General features: G+C 39.2%; 1 protein-coding gene across 22 annotated transcripts in view; it reads left to right on the forward strand.

Annotated features, from left to right (window-relative positions):
- The window catches only part of NCOR1 (nuclear receptor corepressor 1), a 150,400-nt gene that overhangs the window by 109,904 nt on the left and 20,799 nt on the right, over positions 1-19,697 (forward strand). For 16 of the 22 annotated variants that reach the window (XM_049109479.1, XM_049109481.1, XM_025428247.3 and 13 more), the window contains 12 exons: positions 978-1,151; positions 1,900-2,060; positions 6,825-6,945; positions 7,046-7,147; positions 7,493-7,593; positions 9,744-9,912; positions 11,529-11,669; positions 13,017-13,100; positions 13,571-13,827; positions 14,193-14,553; positions 16,812-17,039; positions 19,200-19,409. In XM_049109479.1, coding sequence (XP_048965436.1) covers positions 978-1,151; positions 1,900-2,060; positions 6,825-6,945; positions 7,046-7,147; positions 7,493-7,593; positions 9,744-9,912; positions 11,529-11,669; positions 13,017-13,100; positions 13,571-13,827; positions 14,193-14,553; positions 16,812-17,039; positions 19,200-19,409 — 2,109 coding nt within the window. The remainder of the gene's footprint in view (positions 1-977; positions 1,152-1,899; positions 2,061-6,824; positions 6,946-7,045; positions 7,148-7,492; positions 7,594-9,743; positions 9,913-11,528; positions 11,670-13,016; positions 13,101-13,570; positions 13,828-14,192; positions 14,554-16,811; positions 17,040-19,199; positions 19,410-19,697) is intronic. The other 6 variants (XM_025428255.3, XM_035716152.2, XM_049109483.1 and 3 more) reach the window with 1 other exon arrangement.

The following is a 19,697-nucleotide window of genomic DNA, read 5'->3' on the forward strand; positions in this document are numbered from 1 at the left end:
TAGCCCATACCTGAGTGGTTTGGGTTACACATGATTTTCACTTTCTTCTTTATGCTTTTCTGATTTTTCAAAATTACAATATCAATTTTATTTTAAAATGGAAAAATATAAATATAATTCTGTGTAGTTTTTTTTTTTTTTAAGATTTTATTTATTCATGAGAGACACAGAGGGAGAGAGAAAGAGAAAGAGACACAGGCAGAGGGAGAAGCAGGCTCCCTGCATGGAGTCTGATGTGGGACTCCATCCCAGAACTCCAGGATCATGCCCTGGGCAAAAGGCACGCGCTAGACCGCTGTACCACCCAGGTGTCCCAATTCTGTGTAGTTTTAAGTCTTAATGTGACTGCATATCTGATATACCCTTTAAATGCTTAAAGTTTTTTTTTTATACTTTATGTGGAGGTAAATTATATGGAGTAATTTTTATTAGCATTATTGTAATAAAATCCATAGATTTGTATGCTTATATAGGTTTTTTTGGATTAATTTGATCTGCATCTTCTAAGAACGGGTTCTTCCATTTCTTAATTATGTTTATTTCTTGAATATTAAGTGGTGGGTTTCAACAGGCTGAGTATATAAGAGTTGAAATTCTCAGAGATATGACTAATTCAAGCAAGCTTTGAATTCACCAAATGGCTGGATAATCTGATGTTTGCCTGTTGTGATCTTTATTGCATGTGAAAACACTTGGTCTTCCTAAGAAGAAGAAAGACAAATTCTTTGTCCTTTAAAGGGAAAACTCATAATTTTATTTTTGAGGGTTTTATTAGGTCATAATGATGGTGCATACACAGAAGATTTAGATTTAGAGGGTTTTTAAACCTCTCTGTGGGTGGATTTCCCCCAGGAATTTTAGATTTTAATATTAGTATATAGTTGGATCTGCCCCTGGATGGTGTGGGCTTGGTCCTTTCACACTTACTATTTTAATTTGGGGTTCTTCCCTTATTTTGATAACTTTAACTTTCATAGGAAAATCAGTCGCCTATATGCCTTATGCTGAGGTCAAACGTGCTCTAGAACAGGAAGCACAGATGCACAATACCGCAGCAAGGTCAGCATCACCGTGTAGGCTCTCTCCGAGAGAAGTCAGTAAAGCCGCTCCACAGCCTGATATGAGTGCAGCCCGCTATAGTGTCCCGCCAGGTAAATATTGTTCCTCTGTGCCGTGGCTGCTGGCCATCTACCTACAGGTGCTAGACATGGGTGGTTTGATCTCGTGAATGAGCTGCCTTTCCAGGACATGTTCTCCCTGTTTCAAAATTATTTTCTTGTTTCTCTACATCCCATATGTTGGTTGTATACAGTTGAGGTTTACTGGGCCACTGGGAAATTTGTGTTTCTACATTTATACTGTGACATTTACTGGCTTTTCTTTTAAGAGTCCATATACTATGTAAATATCTTTAGATTCCCTCTCCGGTCTCAAGAAATTCAAGTCTGTGAGAGCCAGAATCAGTAAATGTTTCTCAAATTCTGCAGGATGGAAAGAGGACGTACAACTGGCTGTTGGTCATGTCTGTACGTTGTCCATAGTTATAGTATCAGCTGCTCCTAAGAAGCAGGTCCAAAGAGTGATGGAGAGAGAGGAAAGATTACTAAAGAATATCATTTGTCTATGCTAAGCAGAAGTAGTTTGAAATGAACATCAGCTTGAGAGCTCTGGTTTGACAGGGAGTTGAATATTTCAACCTCACAAATATCATGTGTGACCTGAATTTGTATACAGATTTAATTCAAGTGAAAGAGAAATTTAAAATAGAAATGTTTATCCTCAGCCTCATCTTGCACTTGAAATTCAGTGTGTGATTTAAAAATTCAGGAATGACTGAGACAGAGTGTTGCAAACTATGAAATTGACTATTTTAAATCATTTTTTTCTTCCCTTTAAAAGTCCTGCAGCCTGCTCCACATCAAGTGATAACTAATCTCCCTGAAGCAGTTCGGCTTCCGACGACTCGACCCACCAGGCCACCTCCTCCTCTCATCCCGTCATCCAAAACCACAGTGGCTTCAGAAAAACCATCTTTTATCCTGGGAGGCTCCATCTCACAGGTAAAATGCCTTCCCTTCCCAGGAAATTTCTATTGAGTATTGCTTTGGTAAAAGTTTTCCCTTTTTGTCACTAATTGCCCGAGTCTTAATAAATAAAAATCTGTCTGTATGTGAAGAGACAATGACCAGAAAATACAGCAATCCTCATACTCCATGCCACACATGGGAAGTTTGTGTGAGTTAGGTGCCCAAAGTGAGTGGCCGTGATACATTGTCTGGTTTAACTTACCAAAGGCATTGCTGTGCCCTGAGGGTTAGTGTAGTGTAGATGAAAGATGAATCTTTTCAAGTGCTAAATATGTGTTGACTATTATAAAGGCTCTAAATACTAAATTGTAGATGATTGGTAAGCCCCAGTTCATTCTGGCTTCAGCCGCGATATCTTTTCTTCCTGGTGTAGTACGATATATATGTATATACACATATATACTATATACTATATACTTTATTTATTTATTTATTTATTTAATACACACACACTACGTATATGTATACACACACACACATACATATTTTTTAATGTGGTCTTATCTTAATGGTTGAAAAGTTTTGACTAATGTGCCTGACCAGCAGTCACCACAGTCCTGTCAAGTTATAGAACAATTTCTTCACTTCTAGATGTTTTCTCAGCCCCTTCTGCCTGAAGCAACCACTGTTTTTGCTTCCTATTACGCAGAGTAGTTTTGCTTTTTCTGGAACTTTATATAAATGGACTCACACAGTGTGTACTTCTCTATGTCTGTCTTCTTTAACGTAACATAATGGCTTTAAGGGTTCATCCAGGGTTTTGTGTGATCAGTAGGTTTTTTTTTTTTTTTTATTGTTGAATAATACTCTGTTGTATGAACATATACTGGTTTGTTTATCCATTTTCTCGTTATTGGAAGCCTGAGCTATTTGTAGTTTTTGGCTGTGGTGAATAAAGCTGATAAGAACATTCTTGTACTGGCTCTTTGTAGACCTGTGTTTTCATTTCTATTGTGTAATCAATCCCCTGAGAGTGGAATTGCTCGATATATGTTTTACTTTATAATTTTCCAGAGTGGGTCTAGTTTTACACTGCTACCAGCAGTGTATAAGCCTTCATGTTGCTTCATTTGCTCTTCGCAGTCTTTTTTATTTTAGTCCTATTACTGGGTATGTAATATTTCATTGTGGCTTTAGTTTGTGTTTCCCTGGCAGCAAATGATGTTGAACATTTTTTTGTATACTTGTCATTTATATGTCTGATTGTGAAGTGACTATCTTATTACCTGTTTTTATTGGTATTTTTGGTTAGTAGATTATAGAACTACTTTATATATTACGGATGTAAGGTCTCATATATTTTAAAATATTTTCTCTTTTGTGGCTTGTATGTTTTATTATAACGTTTTTTGATGAGCAGAAATTTTAAGTTTTGTTGAAGTCCATATATAATTTTTTTCCCTCATATGATTAGTTCTTTTTCTTTAAGAAATCTTTGCTTTAGGGTTGTGGAGATACTGTGTTTTCTTCTGAAAGCTTTATATTTTGGGCTTTTATATTTTAAGTCTGTGATCCACATGAAATTAATTTTTGTGTGCAACGTGAGGTGATGTCAGGGTCAGGATTAATTTATCCTTCTGGGTTTGTAGTTCCAATAACGCTGGTTAAAAAGTATTTTATTTGATCGCTTTAGGGCCTTTGTCAAAAATGATTTGACTCTGCGTTTGGTCTATTTCTGGACTCTGTTCTGTTCAGTTGACCTACTTGCCCATACTTTTATCAGCACCACAATTGTGATTATTGTAGCTTTATGGTAAGTCTTGAAATCATGTGGTATAAGTCTTGTAAGTGCTTTTATTTTTCAAGATTGCTTTGGCTCTTCTATGACTTTGGCGCATCCGTATAAATTATAAATGTCAGTTTCTAACAAAAATTCTGCTGGGATTATGGTAAAGCATTATGTTAAATCTCTGGATTATTTTGGGATAGAAAAGTAGATCTTGAGAATGTTGAGTCTTCTAATCCATGAAACATATTTCCATTTATTTAGGTCTTTAAAATCTTTCATAGTTTTCACTGTAGAGGTTTTGTTAGATTTATTTTCAGTTAATATGATTATTTGTAATGTATTTTATATTTTAATAAGTATTATTTTTTAAAATTTCAATTTCCAGTTCCTATAGGTATATTTTAAAAAGTTGATTTTTTAATATTCACTTTGTCTCCTGCAACATTCACTTATTTGCTTCTTATTTATTTTGAGGTGTTGGTTTGTTTATTTGTTTTGAGGAAGAGTAGATTTCTTAGGATTTTCTATGTGAGCATGTCATCTGCAAATCAAGATAATTTTACTTCTTCCTTTCTAGTCTTTCTTTTTCTTATTTTATCAAACTGGCTTGTGTAGAACGTTTAGTAAATTTTTTTTTAGATTTATTTATTTATTTATTTGAGAGACCAAGGTTGGGGGGGAGAGGGAGAGCAAATTTTAAGTAGGCTTTCTACTGAATGAGGGGACTGAGGAACCCTATATGGGGCTCCATCTCACATCCTGAGATCATGACCTGAGCTGAAATCAAGAGTCAGATGCTTGGGACACCTGGGTGGCTCAGCGGTTGAGCATCTGCCTTTGGTTCAGGGCATGATCCTGGGGTTCTGGGATCAAGTCCCACATCGGGCTCCCTGCATGGAGCCTGCTTCTCCCTCTGCCTCTCTCTTTCTGTGCCTCTCATGAATAAATAAAATCTTAAAAAAAAAAAAGTCAGATGCTTAACCGACTGAGCCACCCAGACACGCCATAGTAGAATGTTTAGAGGAAGTGGTGAAAAGCATATGCTTTCCTTGTTGCCCATTTGAGGAGGGAGACATTCAGTATTTCACTGGTAGATATGTTAACTATAGCCTTTGCATAGGTACCTTTCATCAGATTGAAGATGTTTCCTTATATTCTTTGTTTGCTGAGGGTCTGTATTTTTCTCCAGTTTTTGTATTTTGCAACTTTAGAATTTCTGTACAGTTCTTTTTTTATGATTTCTTTTTGTTGATATTCTTTGTATGAGGAGACATCATTTTCATACTTTCCTTTAATTCTTTAGACATGATTCCCTGTCGTTCTTTGAACATATTTGCAATAGCTGATTAATGATATAACAGTCTTTTTCTGGCAAGTCTACAGCCCAGGGACAGTTTTTATTCATTGCATTTTTTCCCTATGTGTGTGGGTCATGCTTTCTTGTTTCTTGTAATTTTTGTTTAAAAAATGACATTTTATGTAATGTGCCAACTGTGGAAATCATTCTCCTCTCTCCCTAAAGGTTTGCTTTTGTTTTTGTTGATACTTGCTTTGTGACTTTTCTGAACTAACTGTGAAGTCTGTATTCTTGTGACATGTATGGTCACTGAAGTCTCTTTCTTCACCTCTTGGTCAGCTAAGGCTTGATAGACTCCAGTGCTTGGAATGCCTAAATGTCCCAGTCTTTCCTGAGTGGCTCTCGGTGTGTGCTGGGTACACCTTCAACATTCAGCCAGGCAACTGGCAACTCTGCCTTAGTCTTCACTTCCTGCTTTCACAGAGCTTTAAGGTCAGCCAGAGTTGAGAACTTAAGGCCTTCTCATGTCTTTCTTGGGCATCTGCATAGCCTTGCACATGCACATGGCCTTCTAGATTCCTAGCACGTTTTGGAACTTTTCAAACCCTCTTTGCACATCTCATTTCTTAACGTTTCCTTTTAAGGTTTTTGGTTATCCTGTTGTTTGCCTTCGTGGTTATCTACTGCCTCAGATAGTGAAGAAGTTAAATCATTTGACGCTGATTGTTTTTGCTTTGTTTTGTTTTGTTCTTTTAAGATTATATTTATTTATTCACTAGAGATACACAGAGAAAGGCAGAGACATAAGCAGAGGGAGAAGCAGGCTTCCTGTGGAGAGCCTGATGTGGGACTTGATCACAGGGCCCCGGGATAATGCCCTGAGCCAAAGGCAGATGCTCAACCACTGAGCCACCCAGGCGCTCCAGATGCTGATTGTTTTTGATAAGCATGCATCCTCTTCCCCACCACAGATCAAATAAAGACAGCCTCGCAAATGAGTTTCCCAGAGAGCCACCAGACAAGTCAAATAATGACAATTATCTGAGAATGAGGCTTTTAGGAAGCTCCAACCCTCTTCATTCCCCTCCTGTGGCTGCTAGACTGATGGTTTTTACCATGATTGAAGGCTATTGATTTTCAAGGCTACTGCTGAACTTGGTGGGGAAATACATGGGAGAGGACACAGAGCAAGTTCAAATGCCATAAAGCTCACTATTCTTACCTAGATTTTGCTAGTTTTCTTGAACAAATGTGCCCAGATTTCTACAAGCCTTGGGCTAATTCCGAAATTAAAAAGTTAATTCTACAATTTTTGGTGGTTTTCTGATTGCCTTTATGGAGGAGAGTTTTAAGAAGTCCTTATTCTGCTATTTTCACCAATATCACTATCCTATAGCAATTTAAGAGGAATAAATATTGTTAATAGTAGCTTATTACATTTTGAGTGTACTGTTAAGTGCTTTATTTATGTAATTCGTTAACAATAAATATTAGTTACATGAAACTTGTGGTGATTTCAGAAGACATAACTTGCTCCCTTTAAAAGTATTTTTAATGTAAGCAATCTATGATAAGGATTTTCTTGCTTTGCAGATACTTGTTCTTAATTTGGGACAGTGAGGGTGTAAACTTTTATAAACAGAGAATGTTAAATTTATTATTGACCTTGTGATAAGACAATGCTATTTTAGTCTTTTAAAATTATTTTTAGGGAACACCTGGCACTTACCTGACTTCTCATAATCAGCCTTCCTACACTCAAGAAGCAGCTAAGCCCTCAGTGGGCTCCATCTCTCTAGGACTGCCGCGGCAACAGGAATCTGCCAAATCAGGTCAGTGAGTAAAAATATTCAGAATGTTCCTGCACTTGCAGCATCAAGGTTGGTTATTTAGCACTTGATCTCTTCCTGTTTCTCTTGCTTTGGTCCATAGCTACTGTGCCCTACATCAAGCAGGAAGAATTTTCCCCCCGAAGCCAAAACTCACAGCCTGAAGGTTTATTGGTCAGGGCACAACACGAAGGAGTGGTCAGAGGTAAAATATGCTGTTTGGCAGAAATATTAAACTTTTGTTCCCAATAAATGTATTAAAGTAAGTCATTGATATGTTTTAATGTTGGGTTTTTAAGTTAGAACCTTTATATTCTAAGTTTTTACTTTCTATAAAAATAATTTAAAACCTTGAAGTTCCACATTTCAGCAGTCCTTTTCAATAATTGCAGTATTATTTTAAAAGTGCATTTCAGTAAAATACAGCTATTCTTTTTGTATTGCTGTTTTCTTCTCTTACCCCGCTTCCAAGTAGGGGCTGATTTTTTTTTTTTTTTTTTTTTTGCAGTGCTAGAAGGTGTAATTTGCTAATCATTTTGGTTATATTCAGGTACCACAGGAGCCATCCAAGAAGGAAGTATAACTCGGGGAACACCAACCAGCAAAATTTCCATGGAAGGCATCCCGTCCCTCCGGGGCTCTATCACTCAGGTTAGTTTTGAGCATTCCTGATATACTGGACAGTAGCTAATGAGAAAACGATAAGTCAGGTCTCAAGAACTTCAGCAGTATAGTTCTGTGATCGAGTTGCTTGTTGTTCTGGATTACGGGACTGGGTCTCAGTGGTAATAAGCCCAGATCCCCAAACTCTCTGCAGAAAGACATTAATATGATATTTTAACCACCAGCTGTATTATCTGTTCTGTGGGTTATTTGAAAAGGTCAGTGATTTGCAGATTGGCAGAAGAAACAAGTTCTGATTGATGTAGCTTTTACTGTCTCCCTGGCAAAGCTTTTACCATGTGGTTTTCAGCTTAAATAGAAGTGGAGAAGAAAATCATTATAAATTATCTGCTCTCTTTTGCCCTTTGTGAAAAAGAAGGTCTACAGTCCTGGCACGTAAGCCACCTTGCTGGAATCTCCTGCGATGCTGGGAGATATGGGTGATGTTGACAGAAGTACCAGAAGTCAAGTATCTTCTTCCAATTTGAAGCTAACTGCATTGCCAGTTTTGATTAAGAGAAAGGTCTTTCTTTTCCTCCTTTAGATGTTAATTTCAGTTTGAAATGTAACAGTCCATAGCCTCTTCATTATGTACATCTGGGAACAAAAAATTCTGTCTTGAGAAATCATTGTAAACAGAATCCTGTGTGTGCATTGAACCAGTCACAAGTGTCCGGTTTTATTCTTCTTCCTTGTCTTTTGTTCACATTCCGTAGGCCCATGATTAAAGTATGGTTCCCAGACTGGCAGAATTTGGCATGTAAACGATCAGGCCCCAGATCAGGCCCCACCTCCGGAAGTCTCATCTGTGGGGGCAGGGCCCTCTAGTGACTCTGCCGTATGCCCACTTGAGAACCCCACCCTAGGACCTCGTTGATCAAGTGTAGTCTGTGTCCCAGAGCATCAGCTTTGCTTGGGAGCTTGTTGATTCATGTAGAAATTTTAGTTCCCACTTCAGACCTATTGAGTCAGAGTCTTTATTTTAACAAGATGCAGTTTATAGAGTATACAATGTAGTGATCTAGAAAGTTACATGTGAACTCTTCACATCTCTCCTTCTACATCTGACCAAGGTATACATCCTGAAATTAATTTTCAGAATAAGCAAACACATTAATAGTAGAGACAGTAGAGAAATAAATGCCATATGCATATTATCTCTTCCTGTTCATTCTCACTCCAGTAACCAGGCTGTGGGTAGGAAGACAGAATGAACTGGATGAAGTGAGGCTGGATTTTTCTCTATTTTCAAACCAGTCTGTCCATGTGAATTGAGCACTTCTGAAGCAGGTGTTGTAGATTTCCCAATGTTTACTACCAAGCTCATTGAACAGCTGGACAAGTAAATGTTTTGTTGTCATTCTTCCTATTCTATGTGTGTGTTTTCATATCGTCCTCCTCACTAGAGTTTTGGGGATGCCAAATGTGTGAGTGGGCTGGTCTGGGCCTACCACGCCCATTTCAACCCAGCAGCTCACTTTTACTAAGTGTTCTAACACCTGAGTTTCCATGAATGATTTCTCTGGAAGGAAGAGTTTACTGCTTCAAAGAGGGGTCAGAAAGAACCGTGGCCCTAGGCAACCCCAAAGAGGACTAAGTAATGATGGTGAAGACGCAGAGGATGTGACCTAAACTGAATCCATAGCACAGGATGGAGACTTCTGAGTTTTGCCTTTCCTGCCTCCACTTGAATGCAGCAGACAGTTTGGGAACTTCAGGTTGTTTTTTCCTCTTATCACAATGTGAGAGAAGGTTGCAGTATTCTAAATTTAAAACTTAATTTATCACCTCATTTTTATTAGATGTTTTGAAAAAAACTTACTATACTTACATGATTTTTGGCCTCTAAGACAGATTTTTTTTTCTTGAGAGTTAAGAGGTTTGATTTCAGGGAGGGGAAGAAAGCTAATTTGATTCTTATACCTGTCAGCATTTTAAGTTTTGCAGGACAGGGTTCTAAGACAAAGGTACAGTATTTCTTTATGCTTATAAAACCTTAATGTCTGGTTTCCTCTCATGTCTTTGTCCTTTCTTCTTTGAAGATATGGATGGATCAGACTCCCAGTGTGGTAGGTTAAGTTTTCTGAGCATCTCCCGTTTCCTCTAAACCTGAGTATTTGTGTTTGATTTGATGGCAGGGTACCCCAGCTCTGTCACAGGCTGGCATACCAACTGAGGCGTTGGTAAAGGGATCCATTTCTAGAATGCCTATTGAAGAGAGCAGTCCTGAGAAAGGCAGAGAGGAAGCTGCATCAAAAGGTCATGTTATTTATGAAGGCAAAAGTGGACACATCTTATCCTACGATAGTGAGTATGATGTCTGTACTCTGAAGCCAGTATGGTGATGTGGGACTGGAAACAGAGGCTCTGCTTCCCCACATACTTGCTGGGTGGAGGGAGGCACTGAAAAATGATAAACAGTGTAGAGCCCATAGTACATGGTTCTATAGTGGTAGCTAACATCAACTGTGGCTAGTCGAGTTAGCCTAAGAAGAGAGTCTTTAACTTTAGTAGAATCATTTTTATTTTAAAGGGATTCCTATTTCATACATTAAGAATTAGACAGTAAAAAAAAAAAAAAAAAAAGAATTAGACAGTAGATAATAATCTGATAAACCTGGAAAGAGTTTTGAATTGAAATTCTTAAATTATTTTAACATCTGTGTATAAGCATTTTCTTTAGATGTATTCTCAGGTTATATTTTCTCATTAATGTTACAAGAATGACTCAGTTATGGTTAAAAAAAAAAAGCCAAGTGAGGGACTAGATTTGAGTTCCCATTAGCAGCTGTTTCTATGATATGAGTAGTCATTAGTCATGTTTTATCTCTCTTGGAATACAAAGACGTAAGGTATGTGAGCACAGAGTGCCTGATGCAGAACACATGGTAACTTTTTCTGATTTCCTTCCTCCTTTCTTGTTTTAACATTTCTGGCATATGCTGATTTACATTTTGCTTCTAGAGGAAAAAATTAATGTGCATTGCCTAAGCCAGATATGTAGATGTCATCCTCATCATTTTGTTGTTCCCTTTCCACGTCCAGTCACTAAGCTGTTTCTGTTCTTTTTTCTGAATGCTCTGGAATATTTCCATTTCTGGTATTCCCCACTGCCACCATCGTCTTCCATTGGGGTGACTCAGCATCTGCCCCTGACCTCCCCACCTTTAGTCAAAACCCCTTTCAGCAATATCCCATTGCTTCCTGCTTGACTGCATTGCTTTAAGATCAGTGTAAGCCCCTTACCTTGGCTCAGTCCCCCCACCACCATCTGATGCCAGCTTCTCTCCCAGACTGTTCCCTTCCCACTTTTCCCTTTGCTCCCTTGCACTGCCTGCCCATACACTCTTCCTTCAGCTCCGTACAAACTGACCACGCACCCAGCTTAAGTTCTTCGAATGTTCCACACTCTGCCTCACTGTGACGTCTGTGTGCTCACATTCCCTTGGCCTGTACCAACTCTTCCTCCCTTACCTCTGACATAAGCATCTCCTCCTCATCCTTCAGTTCTCAGCTTACCCATGGCTTCTCATAGGCAGCCTTATCGGAGCCTTTGATGTGTTAGGTTTCCCTTCCAGCATTCTCCTAGTACACTATACCTCTCTTTTCGTAGTACTGACTATGCTCTAGAGCAATTGTCTCGCGCTTTATTTGTATCTGCCACGATTGGGTAAGTTTCATGAAGGAAGGGACTTAATATGTTAACCTTATCTGCAAGCCTATCTTATTTATGCCTGGCACTCAAATAAATTTGAATTAATGAAAATTTCATAAATATCATCTACAAAGTAGTGGGCCATAGGTCATCGACTGGTTTTTATATTATTATTTTTATAAGATAGACTATGAAACTAAGATAACTGATTTACTATAGCATAGGCCTTGGGCCCTGTCTGAGCAATTCTTATTTCTATGTTCTGCAGATATTAAGAATGCCCGAGAAGGGACAAGGAGTCCAAGAACAGCTCATGAAATCAGTTTGAAAAGAAGCTACGAATCAGTGGAAGGAAATATAAAGCAAGGGTTGTCAATGAGGGAGTCTCCTGTGTCAGCACCGTTGGAGGGTAAAAATATTGTTTCCAGAACTTTATTTAGATACATTTAATTTTGTACAGCAAATTTGCATGGTTGGGTTAGGTTGTATTCAGTCTCTGTCATTTGTACCTGAAATTTATATTCATGTTAATATATAAATGAAACTTTTATTAATATATCATTATATATTATAGTATAATATGTAACATATAATTAATATTGTTATGAACTAGTTGACATGTTTACATTTATATTCATATGTACATATAAATCAAATACATGACAGTGGAAGAAAGTAAAAATTAAACATTATGGGTCATATCATAGATAACTAGTAGAATGCCCCTGTAATTTGTAGACTATTCCTGCTAGGGTTAATTAAGTGAGTTGAAAAATGTAAAATTCACTCTGAGAACTTGGTTTTTCATTGTGAGGTAGTTAAAATGATGTAATAGAACAAAGACCTGTATTTGAAATCCTGCTGCACTGTTTACTGAGGAATTTCACTGTGGGAGTTTAATCCTCTGTAAATTAAGGGATTGTAGTTATTGTGTGGGGATCCTAGACAGCTGTCCAAACTTGTGCTGACCACATGATACAAACTTACCCCATGTTTGATACACATTCACTACATCAGTGAATGTATATCAAAACTACTAAAAACCTGTGGTTTTATTTTGTTAATGCCTCACTTTCTTTAAATCTTAACCTGCCTCAACAATTTAATGTTAATATAGGTGAAATACTAAAAACAGGATAAGGATTCCTCAATCTTCGAAGTCCTGCGTAATTTTCTAAGAGTTGGATTTTCTCCATATTAAAAAAAAAAAAAATCTTACTTCCCTTTACCTTTAGGGTAATTGTGTGTGGTTATTTCCAATCCTTGATTCAAGTGTATTGTGATGTGACGCGAAACTTATGAAGAGGTTATTTACAGCTTTCTCATTTTGATTTGCATGTTTTCATTTATGTATTTTACCAGTTTTGAGATAGTGCAGCCATCTTCTGTGTTTTCCATCTCTCAGAAGTCTATTCCAGAGCTTAATGGTGATTCTCAACCCCTCTGTGTGTCCTCTCACCTTGACAAGCATTGGATTTTAGATGTAATTTTGAAAGTGTCTTTCCTTTTTGGTTTATAAGAGAGGTCTTCTGTGGCTATTTTCTCTTTAGTAGAATGTTGAAAAGGAACAAATGATGTCATGTTGGGTACTTACAACTTTTATTTTTTCCATGATATTCTCAATAGTTCACAAATTTAAGATATCTTTCTCCATAGAGCTTTTATCAAAAAGTATATACTCTAAGGTCAGTATAAAGTATACGTGAATTGATATCCGCATTATGTTTAATACTTGAATCCTTTCTTTTTTTGAAAGGGCTGATATGCCGAGCATTACCCAGGGGGAGCCCTCATTCTGACCTCAAAGAAAGGACTGTACTGTCTGGTTCCATAATGCAGGGTAAACTTTTTTTGCTTGTTTTGGCTTTTATTCATGACTGCCCGTTGGCCAAGTAGTTTGTCATTAATTTGCAGTGCATGAAACATGCTTTTCAAGTATTTTCCCTTTTGAAATATTAGATATTTAAGTCTTGATTTTAACTCTTCTGTTTCTGAGCTAGTTTATTTGAAGATGGTAGTTACCTAATCTTTGAATATAGAGGCATCTTCATTATGTAAGAACCATTCTCTGATTGTGATGAACAGTGTATTAAATCTTGAATCACCTGAAAAAAATGACGACTTAGTGTTATAAACAGAAAATTGATTAGAAACTGCAAGCTGACAAGGTATTGATTTTTTTAAATAGTGGTAAAATACATGTATCAGAATTTACTGTCTCAACAATTTTTAAGTGTACAGTTCAGTTGCATTGTTATGCAACCATTGGCATTATTATAATAGGTATGTTTCTTGAATTCTTTCCTGAAGGCACACCAAGAGCAACAACAGACAGCTTTGAAGATGGTCTTAAATATCCCAAACAGATTAAAAGGGAGAGTCCTCCCATACGAGCATTTGAAGGCGCCATTACCAAAGGGAAACCATATGATGGCATTACCACCATCAAAGAAATGGGGCGTTCCATTCATGAGATTCCACGGCAAGATATTTTAACTCAGGAAAGCCGAAAAACTCCAGAAGTAGTCCAGAGCACAAGGCCAATAATTGAGGGTTCCATCTCCCAGGTAACTACATTAGGGTGCTTTTTGTCAGCCATTCCACTTCAGACTGTAATAGTCATGGGGCATTTTTAAGAGCATGACTTAATAATTATAAGTAGTTCTTAGGATGTCAGATCTTTTAGAAGTAAAAGTGAAAGTTTTATGTACACTTTTTATTATTTGTTTCTCTTGTGTCTGTATTGTGGAATGCACACTGCAAGAAAGTCTGCAGCTCTGGATTTGTGAGCATTTTATTGAGATATCCACATCCATACAGATAGTAAAGGTTGCCAGAGCAAATTATAATTGCTATGAGCCTGGCTGACCTGAGATGGAAGAAATCTTTGGATGCCGTGGACTACCTATAATGAGTGTTTCTTTTCTTTTAGGGTACACCAATAAAGTTTGACAGCAACTCAGGTCAATCTGCCATCAAACACAACGTCAAATCCTTAATCACAGGGCCTAACAAACTATCCCGTGGAATGCCTCCACTGGAAATTGTGCCAGAGAACATAAAAGCGGTAGAACGGGGAAAATATGAGGATGTGAAAGCAGGCGAGCCAGTGCGTTCCCGACATACATCAGTGGTAAGCTCTGGCCCCTCCGTTCTTAGGTCAACACTTCATGAAGCTCCCAAGGCACAACTGAGCCCAGGGATTTATGATGATAGTAGTGCACGGCGGACACCTGTGAGTTATCCAAACACCATATCCAGAGGCTCGCCTATGATGAACAGAACTGCTGATGGTACGTTACTCTTCTGTCCTGGTCTCATGTTGACTGCACTCTCTTTTCCCACCTCTGGCAAAAAGTAAATGTCAGATTGTTAGCTTTGGGTTGCCACAAGTTCTGTAGGTTGTGCTTGATAGGAGAGCTATATGGAAGGCTACCAAATTGCAAGTAGGTATAATGGTAGGTAAAATACCTAATACTTTCATCAGGCATAAAGTATGCTGGAGTCCAGAAATGCTCTAGAGTAAGTTTATTCTTAGAGTGGATATTCAGGTAATCCTACAAGGTGTTCTGAAAGTCCGTGTTGACCATTGTTTGGTTAGTGGCTCTGGTGTAGGGGTTGAAAGTTCAGGCCACGGAGCAAGACTTCCTGGACTCGAATTGAGATACTTCTTTCTGCATGACCTTGGACAAGTTACTTCGCTTCCCAAGGCTTTAGTTTCCTCATATCCGTAAAATGGTAATGTCATATTAAGACTTACCTCACTGCCCATTGGAAAGATCAGATGAGGCCATGTGTTCGAAGGACTTGGAAAGGAAAGCATGAGTGATGCCCGGCACGTAGTAAATGTGAAATATTGTTATAGCCATTGCTGCTGGTGGTGGTGTCAGCTACCTCCCCTGGCTCCCTGCTGCGGGCAGGTATGCTGTAAGGTGAGAGGTATTGATTTTTACCAGATGAACCCTGAAACCACCTGTGACCCTTCACAACATCCCCAGCCACTCTGTCAGCTTTATTGCAGTATGTGTGAGGTCCTGGCAGGATGCTGGGGTAACTGGGAAGGTGAGCAGTATTTCATGCGGGGGAGAAGAGGACCATCTTGGAGGGAAGAGAAAGGGAAGTACCCACTTGGGGGGCAGAGTGGTGAAGGCAGAGCCTCAGGCTCTGATTCTGAAGGAGAATTGCCCTGCAGAGGGGAAAGGCACTCCATGTTTGAGCAAGTTGGGGCTCAGAAGGGGATGTAGTAAACCAGCATGATTTCTTGGTTTTGTCAGATAGATTTGTGCAATCATGGCAAAGATGATATTCTCAAAATATTAATAATTAGGTGGTGGTGGTAACTGCACAAACCTGAGTGTATTAATGCCACTGAATCATACCCTTCAAAATGGTAACTTTTATATTCTGTGTGTTTTACCACAATTATTAAAACAGCAGAAGGTGACAGCCAGTGAGTGTCAGGATATATATGCTGTTCATTGGGGGAATGATCTAATAACTTCTGAGTAACACCCTTTAAAAAGAAGAGGTTGAGGTAGGGAGGTGGTTGACGTTGATGAGCTCATGAGAAAGGCTTTGTAGAAGTCCAGGGCAACGGAAGATGGCATCACGTAGTGACGGGCGAGCAGCAGGGAGGCTTGGCGGCACAGACAGAGGGAGGGAGCTATGACTTGGTACGCGGGGGATGGAGAAGAATTTGAAATGTTGGAGTCCTACAGAAAACAAGATCATTTCTAATGGGCTGTCAAGAGGAGTGCTGAACTTCATTTTTAATCTTAACATTAGGTGATAAAATGGTGCTGGGATCCAAGAGCTGGTAATCTCCAAATCTCAAAAGCTTCTGCTAGTTCTTCATATTTGCATGTTTTTCAAGATGGAATATTAAATGTTAGGTGGAAGCAGATAAAAATATAAAATACAGTCTGTAATTGTTTGAGTGAGAAATGAATAAATTGTTGAACAACTTTGGTTTGAACTATGCAGGTCCACTTAATGTGGATTTTTTTTTTGGGTGAGGGGGGATAAATACAGTACAGTACTGTAAACATATTTTTCTCTTGCAATTTTCTTGTCCTTTTTTTTTTTTTTTTTTTTTAAGATTTACTTTAGAGAAAAGCGAGTGCAGGAGCTGGGGAAGGGACAGAGGAAGAGGGAGAGAGGGAAGCAGATTCCCCTGCTGAGCACAGAGCCCAACACAGGGCTTAATCTCACAATCCTGCAATCATTACCTGAGCTGAAATCAAGAGTAAGACCCATCTGGCCACCCAGGCGCCTCTCTTACAATTTTCTTTTCTCTAGCTTACTTTATTGTAAGAATCCAGAATACAATACATAAAACATACAAAATATGCACTAATTGACTATGTCACTAGTAAGCCTTCCGGTCAGTAGTAGGCTGTTAGTTTTTGGGGAATCAGAAGTTGCACATGGATTTTTCCCTGTATGGAGGGTTGCTGTCCCTAACCCCTGCATTGTTCAGGGGTCGACTATATGACTTGACTTCCCAAGTTTTCTTAAGAAGTTATGGTGTTGCCTTTTTTTTTTTTTTCAGTTACGATTTCCTCTAGCAAGTCTACCAATCATGAAAGAAAATCAACACTGACCCCTACCCAGAGGGAAAGTATACCAGCGAAGTCTCCAGTACCTGGGGTGGACCCTGTAGTAAGCCACAGCCCTTTTGATCCCCATCATAGGGGCAACACCACAGGAGAGGTTTATCGGAGCCATCTTCCCACACATTTGGATCCAGCCATGCCATTTCACAGGGCTCTGGATCCTGGTAAGCACTGGGTGTAGGGATGGTTTATGGCAAAGAAATAATACACCTGTCTGATTTTTTAAACTATTTATTTATTAAAGTATAATATGCAAACTGTTGTATATATGTGTGCAGCTCACTGAACTGTCACACACACAACCCCCCACCACCACCACATTAATTACCAGTTCCTAAATCAGGAAACAATATTACCAGCTCCCATTATAGGACTAAAAATCAGAATGGCATTTGGTTAAGCTGATTGAAAAAGTGGGTCAATGTAAAGAATTATTTTTGAATGACGGACGCCCCTTAAACATTTAAATTTACGAAGTAGACCTTCACTTACCTCATCGGTGATCTGATGTAAGGTCAAGGTCTACTGATGAAATCTAAGTGATACATTTCCTTGCAGTTTTGATTTTTTAAGTGAAGCTAGAATTTAAAGCTGCTTCAAAGCAATTTAAATACAGAATCCTTGCAGATTGTTTTCTTCAGTCTTTCCAAATTGTCTCATCCACACCTGATTCAACTTTTGTATTGAATCTTTCCAAAGTAGTCAACTCAGTTTCCAGAGAAACAACTCATTTCATTCTTCTCTCAGCAACCTCCGGGTTACCTCAATAAGTTATGTAATTACAGTAGCAGGTACAACTGGAAGGAACTTTTGAACAGACCCACCCTTCTGACGATGGATGTAGGAGTGTGTAGGTTTTCTGGGGACAATCTGCCCAAGGCAGCATGCTCTACAAAGGGAAAGGAGTGACTCAGCGTATCAGTGGCTGGCCTAACCCGTCCATGTGCCAGCTCCAGCCTGTCCTCCCTGCTCTTCTTGCCTGCTGAGCCATACTCAGATGTGTATTTTCTGCTCAGACCTCTTCTCCATCCTCAATTGTTTGTTACATCCTTCAAGTTGAAGTTGAGAAATAATACCTATGTTTTACCATGGTCCTTAGGAGATTTTCATTACCAGCATGCCAAGATCTCTAAGGGTTAGTTATATTTTATAGAAGCAAGGTACCTGGGGCAAATATTTTATCTTTTGAAGGCTATATCAACAGCATCAAATTATTTATCACTTGAGAACATTAGGTTTCAGAGAAGCCTACACATAGTTCTTCAGGGGCTGTCTCACAGAAACTGAGGCAGAAGTTCCCACAGAGTCCACTGACAGACTTGTTCTGCTGGGGGTTCCGGATGAAGAAAGGGGAAGCAGACATTCCAGAAAACTTGTCATCTGTTTTTCTAGAGATTTAAAATAGTTCACTCACATTTTCAGGCAAAATGGAATGTGTATACTTCAATGTAGTGCTTATCATAGCCCCTCATTTTAGAGCAGTTTTGTGTGCTTGTTATTTTTGAGCTGGAGCTGGATTTAAATGTTTCAAATGGGACGTTACCTTCTCCTTTTTATCATACCTCCCTGCCCCTTCGTAGCAACTTGTGTCATGCTCTAACCCAGGCTGTCAAACTACGGCCAGGGGGCCAAATCGTCCTGCTGCGTATTTGTGTAAATGAAGTTTTATTAGAACCCGGCCCACCCACGTTTGTGGTTGTTTTGTCTCTGGCAGCTTTCAAGCTACAATGGCAGAGTTGAGTAGGTGAAACAGACCATATGGTCCACAACGCAGAAGGTATTTACCATCTGGCCTTTTACAGAGGAAGTTTGCTAATCTCTGCTCTAAACACATGCATTACTTAAATGCTTGTAGACTAAGCATTCTCAGTCCCAGGAAAGTCGTTCTGTGTCTCAAAGTGTGTTCACATGTATTTCTGTTTGGTTGTGTTGAATGATCAGTACTATAAAAATAATTCTATTTTCAAACACAGCTCTTAGATACTGGGGTGAAAATACCATTAGGTTACATGGCAAAGGTTGGAAATGCAGCTGCTTGGGAAGTTTCTTAGCTCCTGTTCTACCAGTGAAAATCTTCACCCTTGGACCGTGTCTAGTTCCTCCCCCCTTTCCATTACACCTGACGTGAGAATGCATATATTCACGTGGGTGACATATCAGGGTCTACCACACATCTCCCTTCTCCTCGTAACGTGCCACCCACCCAAAGCTGCACATGTGTATTAGCTTGGCAGCAGGAGGCCTCGACCTTCCTGCAGGTGACAGTTAGTGAATGAATCTCCCCTAGACTCCACTAAATGCCATTCTCTGATTCTCTCCACCAGCTGCCGCTGCTTACCTGTTTCAGAGACAGCTCTCCCCGACCCCGGCTTACCCAAGTCAGTACCAGCTTTATGCAATGGAGAACACAAGACAGACAATCCTCAACGATTACATTACCTCACAGCAGATGCAAGTGAACCTGCGCCCAGACGTGGCTAGAGGCCTCTCCCCACGGGAGCAACAGCTGGGTCTCCCTTACCCAGCAACAAGGGGTGCGTGTCTTTGCGTTCAGGTTCCCTGCAGTGTGTTAGGTGTACTGAGAGGCAATGAATATTTGCTGAGTGAACGAAAAGGCAGTCCTACACTTTCTTTTTTGTAGCTTCCAGCCATTGAAGGCAGATAAAGTAATGGGTCAAGATTGGGTGTTTTGGTGAGGACTGAAATTAACTAAACCAATTCGTTGTGGTGGCTATTTGAGATCATTGTTTTTTTCAATTGGCTGTCTATCTCTCTGCAATCTGCCCGTGCTTTTAGGTGACTCGTATGGGGCATAGTATTTC

The sequence above is a fragment of the Canis lupus genome, chromosome 5 (assembly GCF_003254725.2).
Source record: "Canis lupus dingo isolate Sandy chromosome 5, ASM325472v2, whole genome shotgun sequence".
Taxonomy (NCBI): domain Eukaryota; kingdom Metazoa; phylum Chordata; class Mammalia; order Carnivora; family Canidae; genus Canis; species Canis lupus.